Source organism: Myotis yumanensis, unplaced genomic scaffold (genome assembly GCF_028538775.1).
Source record: "Myotis yumanensis isolate MYYU_CA2020_CCGP unplaced genomic scaffold, mMyoYum1.0.hap1 SCAF_1, whole genome shotgun sequence".
NCBI classification, from domain to species: domain Eukaryota; kingdom Metazoa; phylum Chordata; class Mammalia; order Chiroptera; family Vespertilionidae; genus Myotis; species Myotis yumanensis.
This window is the reverse complement of record NW_027223752.1, coordinates 34,019,641-34,041,260: the sequence shown is the minus strand read 5'-3', so window position 1 is coordinate 34,041,260 and position 21,620 is coordinate 34,019,641. Positions and strand designations below refer to the sequence as shown.

The 21,620-nt window shown below is 54.0% G+C and overlaps 1 protein-coding gene across 4 annotated transcripts in view; it reads right to left on the bottom strand.

The window, feature by feature from the left end:
* Window positions 1-7,056: 7,056 nt before the first annotated feature.
* The window catches only part of ACTN1 (actinin alpha 1), a 114,722-nt gene continuing 100,158 nt past the window's right edge, over window positions 7,057-21,620 (bottom strand). For 2 of the 4 annotated variants that reach the window (XM_070417750.1, XM_070417724.1), the window contains 13 exons: window positions 20,793-21,023; window positions 18,907-19,054; window positions 16,411-16,561; window positions 15,801-15,909; window positions 15,281-15,421; window positions 13,803-13,985; window positions 13,063-13,197; window positions 11,758-11,937; window positions 10,890-11,036; window positions 9,921-10,001; window positions 9,412-9,477; window positions 8,149-8,307; window positions 7,057-7,938 (listed from right to left, as the gene is read on the bottom strand). In XM_070417750.1, the coding sequence (XP_070273851.1) occupies window positions 7,780-7,938; window positions 8,149-8,307; window positions 9,412-9,477; window positions 9,921-10,001; window positions 10,890-11,036; window positions 11,758-11,937; window positions 13,063-13,197; window positions 13,803-13,985; window positions 15,281-15,421; window positions 15,801-15,909; window positions 16,411-16,561; window positions 18,907-19,054; window positions 20,793-21,023 (1,890 nt within the window). In that variant the 3' untranslated portion in view covers window positions 7,057-7,779. The remainder of the gene's footprint in view (window positions 7,939-8,148; window positions 8,308-9,411; window positions 9,478-9,920; window positions 10,002-10,889; window positions 11,037-11,757; window positions 11,938-13,062; window positions 13,198-13,802; window positions 13,986-15,280; window positions 15,422-15,800; window positions 15,910-16,410; window positions 16,562-18,906; window positions 19,055-20,792; window positions 21,024-21,620) is intronic. The other 2 variants (XM_070417731.1, XM_070417740.1) reach the window with 2 other exon arrangements.

The following is a 21,620-nucleotide window of genomic DNA, read 5'->3' as shown; positions in this document are numbered from 1 at the left end:
TCCTTTTCTTAAAGGATACCTTTCAGCATTTCATATAATACTGGTTTGGCGGTGATGAACTCCTTTAGTTTTTCCTTATCTGTGAAGCTCTTTATCTGACCTTCAATTCTGAATGATAGCTTTGCTGGATAAAGTAATCTTGGTTGTAGGTTCTTGGTATTCAGCACTTTGAATATTTCTTGCCATTCCCTTCTGGCCTGCAAAGTTTCTGTTGAGAAATCAGCTGACAGTCGTATGGGTATTCCCTTGTAGGTAATTGAGCCTCTTTCTCTTGCTGCTTTTAAGATTTTCTCTTTGTCTTTTGCTCTTGGCATTTTAATGATGATGTGTCTTGGTGTGGTCCTCTTTGGATTCCTTTTGTTTGGGGTTCTCTGCGCTTCTTGGACCTGTAAGTCCATTTCTTTCTCCAGGTGGGGGAAGTTTTCTGCCATTATTTCTTGAAATAGGTTTTCAATATCTTGCTGTCTCTCATCTTCTGGCACTCCAATGACTCTGATATTAGTCCGCTTAAAGCTGTCCCAGAGGCTCCTTACACTATCTTCACACTTTCGGATTCTTTTTTCATTTTGCTTTTCCAATTGGGTGTTTGTCGAATCTTTGGTTTGATTCTTGTGCTCCTCTGGTCTGCTATTGGGTATAATATTCTTTATTTCAGTCCGTGTATGCTTACTTTCTAATTTCTTTATCGTAGCATCGAGGGTCTCATTAGTTTTCGTGAGGCTCTGCACAAATTTATGGCAAGCCCTCAAAATTGCGATTCTTAGCTCCATATCCTCCATTTCTGTCATGTTTTTTTGTCTCCGCATCTTTTATGCTTTCTTGGTGCACCCCCTTGTGGTCTCTGTGCGCAGTCTTGTTCTAGCCAAGCCTTAATTGTTGTAGTTAACACTAGAGGGATTTGACCACCAGGCCAACTGGCTGTGGAAATCAGCTGTGGGAAAACTTCAGTCCTCAGGGGAGGCGCTAGTCCAGCCCTTGCCTGAGGCGATCGGCAAATGGCTGTGTGCAGGGTTTGGGCGGGGCGGGCTCAACAGGGCGGGGGGGGGGGGAGGGAGCAGCTATGGCCGCTCTCAGTCCGTCCCCAGGGGCTCTGCCTCTCTGTCCCAGCAATCGCTGCAAACCTCGGAGGGGCCGTAGCCAGACAGTCCCGCTTCTCCCGTTTGAGTCTGGGTCCCTAGAGACTCGCCCGGATCTGTAGCCCAGAGTCTGAGACTCGCTCCTGATTGAAAACGACAATCGCGCCCTCAGCCGCCAGCCCGCTTTGCGCGCGCACCCTCACCACCGCACCGCCGTACCTTTAAATTTTCCACACTGTGCCTCCTCTGAGCGTCGGAATGCTGTTGTTTTTGCTTCTAGTTGAAGAGACTCTCCTCAGCCAGCCTTCCCGTGGTTCTGGTTGATGTTCGCTCCGACTTTTAGTTGTATTTTTGAAGTGGTTGTCCACGGCGGCAGTCTCCGGTGTTTACCTATGCCACCATCTTCGATTCCTCCCAGCCAATTGATCAGTAGCAGTTTTCTGAGTGCCCACATGCCACCCACCAGGACTCCTCCCACAGGTCCATGTTCCCACCTGCCAGCTGCTGCCTGCAGGCAAAGAAACCGGGAGGCCGCCCAGAGAGGTAGCAGCCCCTCCCACACACCTGCTGTTTCTTTCTCAAGGCCGCAGCAGGGACAGGCTTCCCAGCCAGCGGGCTGAGTGTCCTGGTGCCCAGTGAGGACCCAGCATGGGCTCCAGGATTTTCCTTCTGCATGCCCATCCTGCAGGCTTTGATCCTAGGGCCTGATCTTACCAGAAGGTGTTAATGGAAATTTGAGACAAACCAGGACTCATGGTCCTATATCAATGGTCGGGCAATGACACTAAGTTGACCAGCAGCAACGGTAGGACATCCCAGCCTCAGGTGTGAAAATGGATGAATTGAGGGAGTCCTCTAAGGCCACCGTTTGGGTTTTCTGTCCCACCTAAACCCCGAGCAATGGCCTCAGGCTTGTCCACTGCTAGGCATCAGCGTGTCAGGCCAGGCTGGGCCAGGCCGGGCCAGGTGGCTCCTGCAAACTTGGAATTGAGACTGGCCTCTTGTGTAGAGAAAATGTAAGCCCTGGGGCACTGGGGGGTAGGCCTCTCCCACCACGGGGGTCGTGGCCAGAGAAAGCTGGGCAGGGAGAGGAGTGAAGCCCACACGCGGGTGAGAGAATGCAGGCTCTCAGCTCCCCAGGGTTTTCCAGGTCCTGCAGCTGCTCCCTACCTGAAGCGGGGCTGCTGCCTAGCTCGGGGTTCTGTGAGACACCCCAAAACCTTATGTCCGCTTTGTCTGTAAGCTGGCTAGTTGGTCTGTGTCTCTGGCAAAGGGCCCACTGCACCCCCATAGCTGTGTTTGCTGAGGCCTTAGCTGCACTTCGGACAGGGGCTTCCCTACCACACACAGGACTTTGAAAAGCCTCTCGGGTCACAAAGTGACTTGTGGAGCTGTGGTTTAGCTGAGGACCCTTCCAGGAGGGGTAGGGGGTGTCTGGAAACTCTGGGCCCTCTGGGCCTCAATGTATGCTTCCATCTCTGGCTTATAGGTTTGCCAGGGTCCGGGTGTGAAAGGGGCTGGTGTGCGTCCTCTGTCACCCTCCGGGGCACTGCACGGGATGGGGTCCCTCGGGGTGTTCAGTGGCAGTGCTGCTCTGTCCCCGTAAGCTTGGTATAGTCTGAGGGTAAGGGAGTATCCTGTGGCCTTGGGGACCGTCTCCATGTGAGGTCATCTGCCCATTCAGGGATTAGCCCACAACCTTTCAGCACCTCAACCCAGTGCCACTAACCAGCCCACCCACCTTCTGCTGAGCCATCATTCTGGCCCTTTTGTGGGGGTTCAGGGCTTTGTAGCATTCATCCCCCCCACTCTGTGCACTAGCATTCTCAGGGTTAGGGGCTCTGGTTCAGCAGCGAAGGCAGCTCCCAGCGACCAGAGTGGCCAGCTCAGGCCTTTGAAGCTGGGGCACTGATGTCATGGGGGCAGCCGGGCTTGCCAGAGGCCTGGACATATAGTTTCCTGCCGCTGCTACAACAAATGGCCACAACAGATGGCAGTGGGTGAAGCAACACAAAGCTGTCTGCTAGTTCTGGAGGTCACAGATCCAAACTGGGTCAGCAGGGCTGGGATCCTTCCAGAGGCTGGAGGGGAGAACCGTTGCCTGCCCTTTCCCAGCTTCCAGAGGCTGCCCACGCGCTACGCTCGTCTTGTGGCCTCACAGCATTCCAACCTGCTCTGTCCCGGCAACCCAGCCCAGTGGCTGATCCCATGTCTAGGGCACAGTTCTGAGCTGGCCCAGTGGTGGAGGACACAGCACATTCCTGGCGACAGGTTCTCAGAACAGCCATTAGGATTTTGGTACAAGGTTGACAGGCCAGAGAGAAGCTATTTTTTAGTTAGCCTTCACACAGCTGTCAACCCAGTCCCTATACACATACGGGCAGAGGCAGGTCGACATATAAGACATGCGTGCTTGCCGGAACCGGTTTGGCTCAGTGGATAGAGCGTCGGCCTGCGGACTGAAGGGTCCCAGGTTCGATTCCGGTCAAGGGCATGTACCTGGGTTGCGGGCACATCCCCAGTAGGAGATGTGCAGGAGGCAGCTGGTCGATGTTTCTCTCTCATCAATGTTTCTAACTCTCTATCTCTCTCCCTTCCTCTCTGTAAAAAATCAATAAAATATATTTAAAAAAAAAAAAAAAAAAAAAGACATGCGTGCTCCACACAAGCAGAAGAGAGAGGCAACGAATTGACCCCATGGATGCAGAAACGACTGCCGCCTGGGTCGGGGTAGAGAATTGCACCTACCCAGTCATTTAGAGTGAGGTGGAGAAGACGGGATGGGAACTGGGCAGGGGCAAAATCCCAAGATGCCTGGGGGAGTGACGCCATGGGTTGCAGAACAAATGCCAGAGGAAAGGCATGGGCTCAGGGACCCTGGGGACATAGCAGACAGTGTGTTAGAATCAGCGCCACGACTCGCCTGGGCCGTGGATGGCATCTCCCTGGAAGTGAGCGACTCAGCTTGTGTCCTGGTTTAGAATCTGCGAGCGATATAATAGAGAATCAGGATTGTAACCTTTGACCCCACCCCCCACCCCCCAAACCAGGACCCAGTTGTAAGGGGACTTAAAAAACCACCTGATTAGAAATAAGTAAACCAAACTCTTACTACTAATACTTTGGTGCATGATTTTGTACACGTCATGGCAACCAGTGGAATAACTTAGGGTGCTTGGACACGTTAAGAGAACCTGGCTTGTATTCAGTTTTGTGGTTTTTATCTGAAATGTGTAATTGAAATTAGTGTGCAATTCTAATTTTGGAGGTATTGGAGAATTGTCAGTAAACCTCGAAAAGCTTTGAACTGCTCCAGAGAACTTGATTTTCTACATTTATAATATTTCAATTGCCTTGGACTGAGCAAGACTTTGCTGCTTGGATTTGAATCTTGCCTGGGCTGGCAGTCTGATGTCCTAGAAAGATTTATTAAAACTTGGAAATATGTTTAAAATATTTAAAAGGAATTTAATGATGTTTGCAAATGGGCTTAATTGGGGGCCTTTAATGTGTTAAATGTGTGACTAATTAGGACAAGCAGAGATATTTCTACAGAAAAAAAATACGTTATCAGTATAACAAAATGTGCATGGCCTTAAAACTTTAGAAATAGATTTTTAAGCTTTTACCTTTTCTTTCTTCCTTTTTTTTAAGATTTTGTCTTGATTTTTAGAGAGAGAGGAAGGGAGATGGAAAGAAATGTCGATATGAAAGTGGAACACAGATCGGCTGCCTCCTGCACACCACCTACCAGGAATGGAACCCACAACCCAGGCATGTGCCCTGACCAGGAATCAAACCAGCAACCTTCAGTGCACGGGCCGACACCCAACTGAGCCACACAGGCCAGGGCAAATTTTTACCTCTTTAACAGATTGAAAATGTATTTAAAGTAACTATAGTCATTTGCACACATATAAACACCCTTGAACACTGAGAAACTCAACTGCATCTCTGACAATTGTAGAATGCAAACCCATTTCCATTCTAACGACTATTACACATTCTTTTTAAGTGAGCACCGAGGGAGGCTGATTGCTCAGACCTCTGACAATTGAGGCATGTTAATGTGCTTATACCCTGGTTTTAGGCAACTTTCTGGTTGGAACCATTTCCCCCTCTCCTCAACCCCTGTAACCCCGGGCCCTCGGTTGGACTTGCAAGTTAGTAGCTTAACAAGGGATCTCTGGGATGGACCTCCTCCCACAGACTCTGATCTGGGACCAGGCTCTGGCCTGTGCTGTGGGGAGCTATAGCCACAGCAGATCCACTATGGGCATTGACTAGACATTTTACCTTCTATAGGTAAAACCTACACAAATACTTCCCAAAGCAAATGCTAACATCTCCCCATGTCCTTCCTCCTGAGCAGCCCCCTTGCCTGGACCCTTTCCCAGGACAGTAGGTATTCCAGAAACTTACTGAACTAATTCCTCAACAAGAGGGCCTCACACCAAAGATTTTCATGGTTGGCCCCAGTGCAGTACGTTCTGATTTAGTCTTCATCCTCCTTTCTTTAAAGTTTATTGATTTGAGAGAGAAACATCAATTTGTTGTTCCGCTTATTTATGCATTCATTGGTTGATTCTTGTACGTGCCCTGACCGGGATCAAACCCTCAACCTTGGCGTTATCATTCTGATCAACTGAACTACCTTGGCCAGGACCAAGTCTTCATTTTCTTAAATGAGGGGACAGATCATGTTAACAGTTCTCTGAGATTCTTCAACGGAACCCCTTGAAACTTAAAGTAAGATTGGCCACAGCTAACATTTATATGTACTAATATTCTAGGAGCTCAACGTGTTGACTTTCCCCCGGCGCTCTTACCCCACTGGATACCTAAGAGGATGGTGATGGTTTCCCCATGTTGGCAATGGCAGACCCCAGCCCCAGCTCCCTGTAACTGCTACACTAAAGTGTTTTAACTAGTAGACACAGCCATAACTGGAACACAGACCTATGGCTTCAGCTGCTAATTTGTATTTCTGTACCTGACTGCACTATTATTATTTACATCATCGATAGCTTCGGGGAGGAGAGATAGGTGAGGAGGAAAAACAGGAGAAGCTAGAGCCAGTGCACCCAGATCCCCTGGGATCTTGTTTAATATATATATATATTTTTTATTATTGATTTTTTACAGAGAGGAAGGGAGAGAGATAGTTAGAAACATCGATGAGAGAGAAACATCGATCAGCTACCTCCTGCACACCTCCTACTGGGGATGTGCCTGCAACCCAGGTACATGCCCTTGACCGGAATCGAACCTGGGACCTTTCAGTCCGCAGGCCGACGCTCTATCCACTGAACCAAACCGGCTTCGGCATGGGATCTTGTTTAAAAAGCAGGTGCTGCCCTGGCTGGTATGGCTCAGCTGGTTGGGCATCCTTCCATGCACCAAAAGGTTGCTGGTTTGCTTCCTGGTGAGGGCACATGCCAGGATTGTGTGCTCCATCCCCAGTAGGGGGCATGCAAGAGGCAGCTTGTCAATGTTCTGCTCTCTCATCGATGTTTCTCTCTCCCTCTCTAAATATATATATATATATATATATATATATATATATATATATATATATTTTAAAGCAAATTCTGATTCAGAAGGTCTGGGTGAGGCCTGAGGATCTGCATTTCCAATAAACTCCCGGGTGACGCTGGACAGCTGCTGTCCATGGGACATGTTGAATAGCAGGGGGTGAGAGGACCTTTACTGAGACCACTCAATTTGTCTGATGGCAAAAATGAGAGAAATGGGGGCATACAGATATCACAGAGCAGTTTGATGTTGTGGGAAACAAATGAAGAAACTGCAGTGCAAGAAGACTGAATGTGCCAGGGTCAAAAACACGTTAGGAGTGTGATGGGTGCCCCACACCATCCTTGAACCGCCCCCCCACCCCCACCCGAACACACACACACACACACACACACACACACACACACACACTCTTCTGGAATACAGCAAGGAGCAAGCCATGAGCTGCCAGTGGAGCACTGTTGCTTTAATTGGTCCGTGCCAAGCAATAGCAAGGTTGTCCACACTCCAGTTTTATCCCTGACCATTTTTAATGGGCAGTACGAAAATAAAATAAAGTGTGCTGATGAGGAGGAGGTCAACCACACTTCTGGACTTAAAAATGAGACCAGCCACATAAATTCTCTTCCTTAAAACACAGCCATTTCAAAAGATTTTCTTTAATATCATAAAATATCTTCATGGACAGTGAGCTAGCAAACACACATGCACCAATGTGCCTTTCGACAAGATGAACCCCCCCTCCCCTTTCCCACATCAAGGTGGACATGAGACTGGAGAAATGAATACAGCAGATGGAACAGATAGAGAAAAAAAAATCGATAAAAAGGATGGAATATAACATTGTGCTTGGTTCTTTTCCTATGTCACAAAACAAAACAAAACATTTTGGTGCAAATAGTTAATTCTTCCTCTTTTCCATTTAAGTCTGGTGGAGAAAAAAAATACTTTTTCTATAATAAAATATGCGGTTTTTTTGTCTTGCTTTTTTTACTTTTTTTAACATAACTTTTTTTCTTTTTTTTTTTTGCAGAAAATAATTTTGTAAACTGTCACTTGGCGGGCAGGGAGGCTGGAGGCCACGTGGGCCCCAGCTCAGGAGGCGGGAGGGGGCAGCGGGGAGCAGGGCGGGGCGGCAGGGCCGGGGTGAGGGCGCTGGGCGGGCGGGTTAGAGGTCACTCTCGCCGTAGAGCGCCGTGGAGAAGGACATGTAGTCCAGAGCACCGGGCACGGCGTCGGGGCCGGTGTAGGGGGCCATCCGCGCGATGCAGTACTCGGCCTGGTCCGGCGGCAGCTCCCGGCGCAGCTCGTCCACCGTGATGTAGTTCTGCGGAGAGAGCGTCACTGCACCGGCCGCCCCGCCAGCCCCTCCCGTCCTGGATATACACGGGGCATTCTGCACACACATGTCTACGTCCGCACGGTGGGACCGGGCGGGACCCTGAAGGGCAGTGGAGGTGCTCACGACCTTCCCGCAGGTCAGCGCCCAGCCAGGGCCTGCCACCCCGGCAGGGCACCCACCCCCCAGCAAACGCACCTTGTCGCCGGCCAGGATCTTGAAGGAAGCCATGACTTGGTCTGCTGTGTCTGTGTCGGCCGTCTCCCGGGACATGAAGTCGATGAAGGCCTGGAATGTCACTACCCCCAGGCGGTTGGGGTCCACAATACTCATGATTCGGGCAAATTCTGCCTCTCCCTGGAGAGAAGAGCCACCCCAGGCCTGTCAGCCTCTGAGCCACACAGCCTGCTGAGACTCCGCACGGACCTGGAGCCCCGGGGGCTCGGGGAGCCTGTGGTTCTAAGAGGAGGCACAACCTGGGCTGTCCCGAGGGCATGAGGAGCCTCTTCACACCCAACAGTGAAGACCCCGCTCAGGGCTCCCACCCCTCCCCATGCCCGGCTCCCCTTGGAGCCAACTATGATAATGCTGATAATAATGACGACATCACCAGCTCCACCCACACAGCCTATGTTACACCCCAGGCACTATTCCAAGTGCTGTGCATATTTTAGGTCATTTAACCCTCACCACAGCCACATAAGGCAGGTGTTTACTTCCATCAGGTTTCCAGATGAGAAACATGCAGCCCAGAGAGGCTTAGTGACTTGCCCAAGGTCACACAGCCAGCAGTAGGGAGCAGAGCTGGGATTTGTAAGTTCCTTCATGTAACCTTTCCAACAGCCCTGCAGGGTCCCCCTCGCCTCATCCAGGCCCCCAAGCTGGTGATGGTGGAGCTGGGATTTACTCCTGGGTTCGCCGCTCCAAACGCCCAGGTCTCACTCCTGTGCTGGGCAGCCCCATGCTCTGCACTTTGCATGGCCCAGGAGTCACCTGGCTGCCCCGCGAAGGCCCCTGCCCTGCTCTGAAGGCCTGCACGAGGGCAGGCAGCTGAGAAGACGGGGGAGGAGCCTGGGCAATGCAGAGCGGCAGCAGGCTCGGCTGGCCATCACAGGGAAATGGCAGAACTCTCCATGCCTCGTACCAGAACGCGCAAACCAGCAGTCCTTCTGCTGGCCTCAGTTCGGCCCAGCCGTCCACGGTGGGAGTGAGAAAGCCTATGTCCACAGTGAGTACCAGAAGGTAAACTGGCACCGACGGTGGGACAGCCAGACCTCCAGGACACACAGGCCCGGGCCTGGGCCCTGCCTTCAAGCTGCTTCTTCCCCGAGGACCAGAGCCTCGAGCCCCCTCTGGGGAGGGCAGCCCTGGCCTGAGGGCATCCAGGCTGCCACGGCGAGGACGTGGCCTCTGCGGCCAGCTGGCTGCCCCTCGCCGGGACAGAGGGTGGGTTTACATTACCATGTTGTAACCCATGGAGATCAGGCAGGCTCGGAAATCATCCGTGTCCATCATGCCTGTCTTCTTCTGTAGGGACAGTGGCATCGAGACACAAGGAAGACAGGGCACAGATGGCCGGAGGGGAGGACGAGGTGTTTGGTTTCGGGGTCAGGAAGGGGAGAGGAAATAAAGGAGGAGTAGATGTAAAACACATCCGGGGAAAATGTCCAGGAAGGAGGAAGGCAGAGCAGGGAGAGCAAAGGTCCGTCCACAGGATGGAGAACGGCGAGGAGAGGAGGCGGGCACCGAGCAGGTTCCCAGGAAAGAACCGAGGGCAGAGTCAGAGGTCGAAGTAGTGGGAGGAGCCCGACGCGGGCCAGGCGAGGACAGCAGGAGAGGGTGAGCCCCAGGGCCCACAGGGAAGGGAGACGGGGAGATCCGGACAGACAGAGAAGAGAAAAAGGAGAAATACGCATTATTTCTTGCCCCGGATGCCACCCCTGAGCGTGCTCCATGCAGGAGGCGAGTACCTGGGGGTCGTTGGCAATATCATAACCCAAGCTGATGAGGCAGGCTTTGAACTCCTCGGGACCCAGCGTGCCGGAGTGATCCTGGGGCCGCCGTGCGTCAGGCAGCGAGCCATGCGGTGCCAGGGAGGTGGAGGCCGTGAGGGGAGGGGTGGGCCATGCCCCAGGGGAGGGTGGCATGTGAGGGAGACAGGGGGACGAAGGCATGCGGATAGAGAAGGTGGAGGGTGGACAGGGTGGGGAGGAGGGAAATAAAAGTGCACATGGTTAGACACACGGACACGGTCCCGAGAGTGCCCTCTCCCCGGCACACGCAGCCCTGCTCCGGGAAGCAGGCCAGGAGGGAGCACAATGAGCCACGGGGGTGAGAAGCCCCCACAAGTGCCCAGCCCGCCTCCAGCCCGATGCCCCACCCCAGTTTCCAGGAGGGCTTCACCCAGTCAGGCAGGGTGATGGGCAGCACCTAACCCCATGCTCCCTCCCCTCCCATGTGGTCATCCCGAAGCCCCGGGGCACTGGGAGGGGCACCCAGCACTGACAACTCTGTGCCAGGGGGTGGGTGGGGCAGGAGGGAGCCCCCACTTCTCTGTCCTGAGGCAGAGGCAGGGGAAGGTCCCTACAGCCAGAGGCAAAAGGCCTTCCCATGAGGCTATGGCAGCCTTGCTCTCAAGGGCTGAAGCTGCAGGGTAAGAGAGCAAAGGTCAGGGGTCAAGGGTCCTTTCTCCACCCATGATCTGAGCTGTCTCTCCAGAAAAGCAGAGAGGCTCATGGGACACGAGAACTGGCTTTCTAAGGCCGGCATCGTGCAATGCGGAGTAGGGCAGGCTGCTGGAAGGTGCTGCCTCCTTCCTCCTCCTCCTCACCTGCCCAGGAACTGGATCCAGCTCGGCTGCCCACACCTGGGGCAGTGCCCTCCAGGGCCCTGGGGCAGGGGCTGGGGCTGCTCTAAGCACGTGCAGGGGGGGCTCTCACCCGGTCGAAGTGGTTAAAGGAGGCCCGGAACTCGTTCATCTGCTCCTGGCTGATGCCCTTGGCATCCCGGGTCAGGATCTGGTTCTCCACCTCGTTGATGGTCCTGGCGATGGTGGTGAGGAGCTGCTCCCAGCCCACGCGTATGTGCTGGATGCGGACAAGGGGCCAGTCAGGGTAGGCTGCCCCCGCCACCCCTTCCCCTGACCATCGAATGGTCCAAGCAATCAAACCGGCCTTCCGTGCGATTCAGTGTCAGCAGAGGCAGGGGAACGGGAACAAGGTTCCAGGACAGAGGAGCCACAGGATGAGGGGGAAGCGCGGGCAGGGTGGTGGCTTCTACCTGGGACAGCAGAGACCAGCCAGGACCGCCAGCGTGGGTCCGATAGGAAGGAGGGAAAATTTGGTAGTGGGAAGGGTTAAAGGCTAAAAAACTAGGTAATTCTTTGAATATCCAACTCCAGAACTACACACATGTGCTTTCATGGTCAAAACAAGTAAGCATTCAGAATGCAGGTACCTAAGGCAGTGTTTGGAGACCAGTATCAGAATCTCTGGCGGGGGGGGGGGGGGGGGGAAGAAGGGGAGGGCTTGTTAAAAATTTAGAATCCTGAGCCCCATCCAGACCCAGTGAATTCCGGAGGCAGAGTCTGGAAATCTGCATGTCAACAAGCTCCTTGGGAAACCCAGAAAGCACTGAAGACCCAGAGCTCCCGGGGTGAGAAGCGAGTGCCCCCTCACCCCAAAGCAAGAGTTGATCCTACTATGGCCAGTTTCCGGGGAAGATGACGGCCTCCCCCTGCCCCGGCCCAGGAAGGGGAATGGAAGGGGATCGGGCTTCCCCCGACAGCAACAGGGCCCAGACACCCACCTCCATGGTGTAGTTGGTGTGCTTGTTGTCGAAGATAAGCGCCTCCTGGATGAGCTGGTGGTCGCCCTCCAGCTGGTCGATCTTGGGCTTGTAGTTGATGATGCTCTTCTCGTACTGGCGCAGGTGGCTGAGCTGGTCCTCCAGGGTCCCGTGCATCTCGATGGAGATCCTCCCGATCTCCTGCTCACCCGGGAAGGAGGCCCTCATCAGACCACCCCACTCTATGCCCCTGGGGTGGAGACTGGGGCCCCCATGCCACTGGCCAAACCCTCAGGTGATTCTTAGTTCCCACCCCAGGACCTGAGAGCCCACTGGGGTAATTAGTCAGCCCGGAGCTGGACACAGGCAGCGTGTGTGCTCCTTGGCACGGAAAGAGCGTCACAGCAGTGGGACAAGCACTATCAGTGGATGAAACCCCGCCTCTCCACCCACCTCAGGGACCTTGCTCCTGTGTTCTGCTCCTCAGATGCCCACCGCAACCCCACCCATCTGTGAGCCAGGCCTAATCCCCATTTCTGTTGACCCTTCATCCATATAAGCAAACTCTGTGAAAGCATTCTGTGCACTCACATCAATACAGCAAATGAAATGTTTCCTGAGCACCTACTATGCACAATGAGATAAGCAGGTGGGGAAGGGAGGGGGGGCATAGGGGAGACACAGTTGTGAACTCAACCTGGGCTCTGCCCCCAAGGAACTGAGAGGGACACCATGCTCTAACCCAAGAGGTATCCCTCCCCTGATCTACAGCCCTCCCCGCCGCATCTGGCCCACACAATTCAGCGAAAAGTGCCGCGCTTGCCTGAGGTTCAGTTCTCTCTCTGGGAAGACCATCCTCCTTGACCAAACTCATTGCTTAGGTGCAGGGATAATGAAGGAAGAGGCCTGGTCAGCCAGGTAAGCCACAAGGGTAAGCCAAGTCAGCCACCCAGGCACTGATCCTGCTGTGGGATTTTCTCGTGGGACTTTAGTGGTGCCCTGTGTGGGTCTTGGCTCAAGGCAGCTGATCAATGATTCTCTCTTATCATTGATGTTTTTGGCTCTCTCTCCCTCTCCCTTCCTCTCTGAAATCAGTATGTATTTATAAATAAATAAATATTAAAAAATAAAAGACCAGACACTGGGACCAGCCCCCAGCTTCCTTGCATGAGCTCCATACCCTCTGTGGGGCAGCAGACCAGTCACAGGCTCAGGACCCACAGTCCGCCACAGGTTGCGCCTGGGAGGAGACAGGGCAAGCCTGTCTGGCTGGGATGGGGGCAGGGAAGGGGGGGCCTCATTCCTGCCTCCCACGATGGGACCCACCTCCATCTTGGTCTGGATCCAGGGCCCGATGACGTTGGCCTGTGCTCCGAACTGCTTGCGTAGCCTCTCATTGTGCTGCTGGCGGGCATGCTCCTCCGTCAGGGCCTGGTCCCTCCGAGGCACCAGTTGCCGCACCTGGGGCAGGAACAACCATGGGACTTTGGGGATGGGCCATCTGCCTGCCCCATACTTCCGACGAAAAGGAGGACCCAAGGAGGGAAGGGCCAGTCAGTAACACACAGGAGTAAAGACATTGGCCGGCTCTAGAAATTCAGTCATTCATTAACACTCCGGCGTGGGGTGAATTTCCCGCCAAAATATAAGCTGGCGCGGGCAATTATTTAGGTTTCCCGCGCAAAATCAGGGATTTTTATGATACCTACTACCCCAATGGGTATGAAACGGTTCGCATACGCAGGTAGGTATCTTTGTGAACGGCAAACAAACAAATATTTGGTAATACGCAGTTACAATCGGCCCGAGTTTACACGTTTCCCGCACTCCACCGCAAATCTATGAACCGAGTTAAGACCGCTCCCGCGGAGTACGCGCAATTCACGCGAGCCGACTTAACTCGTTTCCCCCACTCCAAGTGTTAACTTGACAATTTTGACTATGTGACAATAACAAGAAAAACTGAAATAAATAAAAATCAACCAACCAAAAAAGGGACAAAAAATCCCTACCTTTATGAAACGTACAATGGCTCAACCAATGCCCAGTCCAGCCCTTGGACTCACATGGTCCCATTTGCCGTTGATCTCCTGAGGCGTGATGGTGGTGTAGGGATTGGTGCCTGCCATGTTGACGTGGTAGGTCTGGACAATCTTGGACACCTCGTTGTGGATACCCAGGATGGCCAGGCGCTCCTTGTCGGCATCCGGGAGGGTGGCCTTGAACTGCTCATGCGCTGTGGTCAGTCCCTGGACAGAGATGGGGATGCAGGAGAAGAACAATGACTGGAGGGGCTGGTGCCTCCCATGGGCCAGGTGACCAAAGACAGCCCTGCAGGTCCCAGAGTAGAGATGGGTGGAAGGGCCCCCGGAGGCCTGAAGCCGTCAACCGAGGATTATCATGGCTCAGAACCAAGAGGGCCAGGCTGGCCAGGGAAGGTGAAGGCAGAGCCATCAAAGCAGTAGCTTCCTGCTCGGGCTGGTGAAGTCAGCAGCGACCTCAAGGGCGCTTACCACCCCACAGTCAGGTCAGGAACAAGGAGTGCCTGCTCCCAGGTGACCTCCCCCAACATAGGCTTCCTCAGCACTTTGCAAAAGCCCTTGCAATCTAACCTGTGCAGCTGTATAAAAGAACAAGGGAGCTGTTTATTGATATGCAACAAGCTCCAAGGTGTCTGTTAAATTAAGCATCAAGGTTCAAGCCCTGGCCAGTGAGCTCAGTGGTTAGTGTTGGCCCACACACTGAAGGATCACAGGCTAGCTTCCCAGCCCCGGCCAGGGCCCATGCGGGACACAACCAATGGATGTGTCTCTCTCACACTGATGTGTCTCTCTCTCTCTCTCTCTCTCTCTCTATCTATCTATCTATCTCTTCCTCCCTTTCTTCCACTCTCTCTAAAAAATCAATGGAAAAGCTCTGCCGGTGTGGCTCAGTGGCTGAGCATCAACCTGTGAACCAGGTCACAGTTCGATTCCCGGTCAGGGCACTTGCCCCGGTTGCGGGCTCCATCCCCAGTGTGGGGCGTGCAGGGTGCAGCTGATCAATGACTCTCTCTCATCACTGATGTTTCTTATCTCTCTCTCCCTCTCCCTTCCTCTCTGAAATCAATAAAAATATTTTTAAAAAAATAAAAATCAATGGAAAAAAATACCCTCCAGTGAGGATTAACAATAAATAAATAAATAAGATTCAAAATACAGTCTATTATAAAAGCTATTTTATATAAGAAAAGGGTGTGGAGGAGACTGTTAATAAGTAAATGTATTTGCTTGCATATGCAGAAACTGTGTGGCCATACTGCTTTCCTCTGGAGAGGGGCTCTGGGGGACGGGATAGGAGCATGAACTTCCTGCACAACTTTCTCATCTTTCATATGTCACCCAATCAGAATAAATATAACGCAAAGGTCTCCAATCTATGGCACCCTTGGGATACTGTCCTCTGTCCTCTCTCTGCAGGGACGCCTGCAGGAGTGGGCCTGGCAGAGGGTGGGCCAAGGACGGCTGGGGAGCCGGCCACCGGGGGCGAGGGGGGCTGCACCCACCTGGATCTCCTCGATGGTGTGCACGATGAAGGTGTCCTGCAGGTCCTCCATGGCCCCCTCCATCCAGTTGTTGAAGGGCGCAGCCCGCTTGGCATACTCTAAGTACAGCTGGTCTATGGTTTCCAGCAGTTTTTCTGTCCGCTAGGAGTGCCGAACGGGGTGGGGGTAGGGACATGTTAGCAGAGTCATCTCCAGAATCCCTCCCCTCTCCCCAAGATCCTCCTGGCCAGCCCCAAGTGGCCCAGGTCTGGGAGCACCAGGCTAACTCAGGCAGAAAGAACAGGCTATCTCTGGGCACCACACCAGGGGGATGAGATCTGGTTTAGGGCAGGAAAGGAAGCATCTCCACAAAGCAAAGCCCAAACGCAGTGCCCATGTGAGCCTTCCGCACTCAGGCCATGGCTGGGCGAGGTCTGAGGGGCCCCGTGGAGCATTCTTGCCCGAAGCAAAGGGAGTCACGGAGCAGGAAGGGGCAGGCAGAGCTGCAGGAGCAGGCCCCCGTCTCCCCCGGGGCCCTCACCTCCAGGGCTTCCCTCCGCTTCTGAGTTAGGGCCCCTAGATTGTCCCACTGGTCACAGATCTTTTGGCACCGGGCGTTGACACTGGGTGAGTCGTAATAGTCCAGCTCACTGGGAGGGAAGAGACAGGAAAAGTCAGGTGACCCAGGCTCCCTGTGTGGCCTGCTCTCCTCCTCATGAGGCTGGGGCGCCAGGGGTGCTGGAAGGCCAGGTATGCTCGCTTCATCTAGACCCCCCAGGTGCCCCTCCCAACCTTCCAACTCCTTGCTTTCCGGAGACCACCGGGGGAAGGCCAAAGAAGGCCCGTCCTCCTCTCTAAGGTCCCCACCCCAACCTCAGCTGGAGGCAATGCCAGTCTGCACCTGAAGCACAACACCCAGGAGCCACCGAGGCCGGGAGAACTCAGAGCCAAGACGGGTCACCCTCTGGTCCTGCCCTAGTGACAGGTAAGGCCCGAGGCCTGTGACAGGAAGGGTCACTGGCTCATTCCCCACCTGTGGGGACGACCTTCTGCCCAGGCACCGGGCTGTCCCACCCCCTCACGCATCAGGGCCACAGCGCCCATCTCCCACAGCCGCGCAGCCCCGCAGCCCCTGGCCAGGCCACGCTTACTTGAGCTCCTGTGCAATGGCGGCGATCTGCTCCACGCGGTCCTGGTGGGCAGCCAGGTCGCTCTCAAAGGCCTCGTGCTTCTTGAGCAGGGCCTTGATCTCCGAGAGGGTGGCCGTCTCGTAATCCTTCTGCTGCAGCATGGCCTCTTTGCCTGAGCCCAGAAAGATGAGCTAAAGCCAGGGTGCAGGGGATCTGACCACCCACCCATCAGGGCCCCAGGGGCTCCAGTTCCAGGGGTGCACCCCCCCCGGGGATGCCCACTGTACAATGATCAATCATCTGCAGTGTGAGAAACCGGGTTATCCGCTAAGGGGCCCGGCCAGGAAAGCTGCTGTTCTCCATGGAGCATGAATGGTGGGACGCATCAGAAGTGGCTGCATACAGAGGCTATGCCGGACTATGCGGACACGTGTGGGGCATAACATTAACTTTATAGACAGCAGAAAACAACGTGGCATAATCAGGAAAAAACAAGCCAAGCAGTAACGGGTACCCCATTTTATAGTTTCTCCAGCGCAGCAGGGACCCCCCTCTCAATTACTCCCAGTGTGGTCAGCGTGTCCAGGCACAGTGCATTCACCAATGGCCAGGGCCTCCTTCGACCATCAAATGTACTGCCCTCTCTCTTTAGGGGCGGGCAGGACTTGCATTTCTTGGGTTTCTGTTTCCCGGGAGGAAAATGGAATGACCTACGACCTCTCAGGACTTTCAGATGAGGTTCCCAGCTGCCTTGTGAAGTGACTAGCGAAGGACGGGGAGGGACCTGGCCTGGCCGCCCACCCCGTGCTTGTGCCCGTCATGGATGCTCAGCCCTCTCGGCAAACGAAGGCTGGGCTGCAAGGCCAGGGCTGTGCCCAATGCGGCATTTCTTTCCTTCCCTCTACTCCTTCCTTTAAGTCCGAATAATATAACAACACAAAAAATTACAGAGGAACCTAGTTATATCCGCCTTTCAGTCTTTCCTTTATGGGTGTTGTACTAAAACCACGGGGTGTATATAAGGTACACTTCCTGCTTCTGATTCTGAGATCAGCAGCAGCACATCACTGAGTGTCTACCTTGGCCCCAGTCTTCACCGGGGCCGCTCAGACGGCTGTACATCCCGCCAAGTGGCAAGATTTGGGCAACCCCATTCTCCTCTCCACCGCAGCACAGGTTCTGAGGAAAAGACTATCCCAGGTAAGATTTTCTCTCTGGAGTTAACCTTAGCTGCCAATCACATACACACAGCCCGAGTGCCTCCGGGCTGGAGTAATAGACACAGGCAGGAAAGCAAGGGCTCTGCTTCTCTAAACTGGAGGCAGAAGCAGGAGGAGGGAAGCTGGAGGGGAAATTCGCAGGGCTACCATCTCCTGATGTGACCCAGGTGCCATGAAATGTTAAGCAACAACAACCCTATGAGGGGCTGGCCTGGGTTGAATGGTGCCCTCCCAAACTCAGGTCCACCCAGACCTCGGAATCTGACCATACAGTGGGGCCTTGACTTACGAGTTTAATTCGTTTCGTGACGGAGCTCGTAACTCAAATTACTCATATGTCAAATCTTAAAGTGAACGAGTGAGACACGTGATGCTGGGCTGATGTTGTGGTGTTCACTGTGACGTTTGCTGCGCCAACTAGCGGTGGGGAACCTGAAGCTGGCTCGTAATCAGAATTTTAGCTCGCAACTCAAAGCAAAAAATCGGCCGAGAGAGGGCTCGTATCTCAAAAAACTCGTTAGTCGGGACACTCGTAAGTCAAGGCCCCACTGTATTTGGAACGAGGGTCTTTGCAGATGTATTTGGTTAAGATGAGGTCCTTATGGATCAGGGTGGCCCCAATCCAAAGGTGGTGCTTTCATTAGAAAAAGGAGAGGGAGACTCAGTCACAGAGACATAGGGAGGAGCTGCCATGTGACGACAGAGGCACAGGGAGTGAAACAAGGCAAGGAATTCCAGGATTGCTGCCAACCACCAGACCCGAGGACTAGGCACGGGAAGCAACCCTGTCGTCACCCAATTTGGGACTCCTAGCGCCCTCAACTGTGGCAGAACATCTGTGGTGTTAACCCAGCTTGTGTCGCTTTGTTACAGCAGCCCCAGGAAACGAACCCAGGAGGGCACACCATCACCTGCGTGGTCCCGATGAGGAAGGGAGACCTGGGCGTCAAGTCGCGGGGCTAAACTGACACTGCTTCTAGGTGGCAGGGTCGGGATTCGAACCCCAACCTCCCCGCCTCGGGGACATCACTGTGGTGGCCTGAACTATCAGCCACAGGCCTAGCTCTGGACCACGCCAGGAACTTCTCTCGCTGCTTCACAGGTACTAGTTCACTTCATCCTCGTAAACCGAGCGGACGGGCGCTACTATCACCCCCACTTTACAGATGAGAAAACTGGGGCAACTGAGCGTGCCTAAAGCCAAAGCCCTAGTAAGAGAGAACAAAACCAACAAAGCAAGAGAAGAGAGTTGTGCTGATGGCTGGGCTGGGGGAGCGTGAAAGCTGGGCCGCCTCACCGTCCGTCCAGGCCTCGTGGATGGAAGCCTTCTGCCGGAACTTCTCCGCCAGGTGGTCAAGCCTTTCCAGCCTCCGGATCTCGTTCAGCAGCCACTCCTCATAGCCCTTCTCCGCCTGCTCCAGGCAGCCCCAGGCATTGTTGATATCCTGCGGGGATGGAAGGTGCACGGTCAGCCCACCTGGTCGCCAAGACGCCCACAGCTGCTCCAAGTCTTCCAGGAGCCTCTTCCCCATCTTGGCCGTGTCTGGCCATCCCCACCAACCCCCACACATCCCCATGGGTATTGCCCTGGGCTCCTGGGCAGGGAATGGGGGTCCGAGTCCACATGGGCCACTCAGCCGTGTGGGGAAAGAGCCCAAGGCCTTCTGTGGCCCCAGGACTGACTTCCAACAGGATTCAACACGTTTCTGGATCGCTCAAGGGCTCTGGGAAGTAGCCTGGAGTCTGCGGGGACCCTGACCTGGACAACGAGTCTGAGGATAGTACGTGCTGAACACAAACCCATAGCTCTTTAGACAGGGAACCAGCATCGGGGCCACCCATTAGTTACCATGAGGCCAGCAGCGATGGGCTGAACCTGGCCTGCGAGCCACTCGAATCCCTCACTGGGTCCCCACCATGTGCCCGTGCCCAGGGCCTGGCTGCATCTGCCCAAGGGGGTTTGGGGGGGGGGGGGGGGGTGCCACTTTTCCTAACTTGCACAGACCCTCCGGCCAGCACTGGTTCTGGTCGCCTAAAAGCGCCGATTCAGCCTGAAACCCGTAAAGGACCGCAATTTTCCTAAAAGCAAACACGTCAGGGGCCTTTATCCTCGCTCCGACTTCCCTGGGATCCCGCCTCCTTCCAGCGCTGTTTCTAGGTTTTGCCCATTCCCTCCTTCCTGCTTTATGTGCCCAGGTCTTCTTGTTACTTCCATTTTAAAGGGCAAAAAGCTCTACCCTGGTGGACTTTTGAAGTTTCTTTTACATATGTCTCTGGCTTATAAAATTCCCCTCCCCACCCCCCCCCCACCCCCCCCCCCGTCCTCCAGAGTACGGAGGGAGAAATAACATATAAAGTGACATATATGCCATAATGACATGAAAATCTGGTCACAGTGTTAGCTTTTTGAAAAGAGCAGTTTATTAAATAAAACATGCTTTAGGTTTCCCTTAAAGACTAACAGAATCTCTCCCCCCTCCAATTTTTTAAGTTAATATGGGGTCGTAAGATTATAGCTAATTTCTAGCTTCTGAATTTTGCTTATTTGTATCTTAGAAATAGCCTACCACAGAAATCTGTTACTTGTTTAAGGTAATAAATGTGTTGTTTTTTTAAGTGCTTAAACAAGAGTCCATGGAAGTAAACATTATCTGTATCAGGCCCTGGCTGGGTAGCTCAGTTGGTTAGAGCATCATCCCCATACACCAAGGTTGTGGGTTCAATCTCCAGTCAGGGCACATGCAAGAATCAACCAATGAATACAAAATTAGTGGAACAACAAATCAATGTCTCTCTTTCTCTCTCTCTCTCAAATCAATCAATTAAAAATTTGAAAAAGATTATCTATCACTACTGAGTTATGCCCCTTTTGGGTCAATATGTCAAGAGACATTCTGTTTGCAAAGATGGTTTTTGAGGGGTGGGAAGCTGGCGGTCCCCAGGAGTTGGGGGTGGATGTTAGGGGTCTGGAAGGACAAGTCTGGCCTGGAAAGGTCAGGAGCAAGAGGCTCCCTGGGGAGAGAAGCCGCCCCCATCTGCGTGCAGGTGGAGCCTGGCGGGTAACCCGGAGGAGCAATGATTCTGGGGCAGTGTGTGCAGGCCGGGCCCGGCCGCAGCACCGCATGGGAGCAGCTCAGGGCCGGAGGCCGACCGGTGGGGACCCAGGCTGGCCCCCTGACTCACCGAGACCATCCTGCCCTCAGAGGGCATGAAGGCGGGCCGGTTGCTGAGGCGCAGCTTGGTCTGCAGCGTGTTGAAGTTGATCTCTAGCTGGCACTTCTCCTGCACCTTGGGCGGCTTGTGCAGGCGCCGGTAGTCGCGGAAGTCCTCCAGCTTCTGCTGCATGGCCTGCATGGTGTTCTCGGGCGCCCGGTTCTCCAGCCAGGGGATGGTGCGGCGGATCCACTCCAGCAGCTGGGGGAGGGTCAGGGCGTGAAGATGCAGGAGAGAGGGAGGGACAAGGGCCGACGCCCCTCTCCTCCGAAGTCCCTCCCACACAGGAGGCGCTGGCAAGTGTCTCTCCCAACAGCACACTTTTCCCAACTACCCCCTAGGCCACGCCCAGGCCGAGGGCAGGTTCCAGGCCGTTCCCTCTGAGAACCTGGGCTTCATGAACCCTGGCCACTGAGGTATGTTAACTCCCAGCCGGCACCACAGCCTCCCTGCTCTGCCCAGGGAAGAACCAGACCTGGGGGAAGATGGCTCGACTAAGAGCAGGAGACTGAGTTCTGGTTCTAGGTCTACTGCTTGGCCGGGCCTCAGTTTCCTCGCCTATACCATGGACAGGGTTAACCCTTGTCCCCTGAGGTCCTTGATCATGACCTTCTAGGATTCTAGAATGTGGTCCCTGACACAAAAGAGAACTGGCTCCTGGGGCACCGGCAGGACATGGCCTGGGTCGTTTCCCTTGACATGAGGGAGGAGCAGTGGAGGTGGGGACAGAACATACACTGATCACCTGCAAGGTGCCAGGCACGCCTCCCGAACTAAATCACCTGAACAATCCTGCGG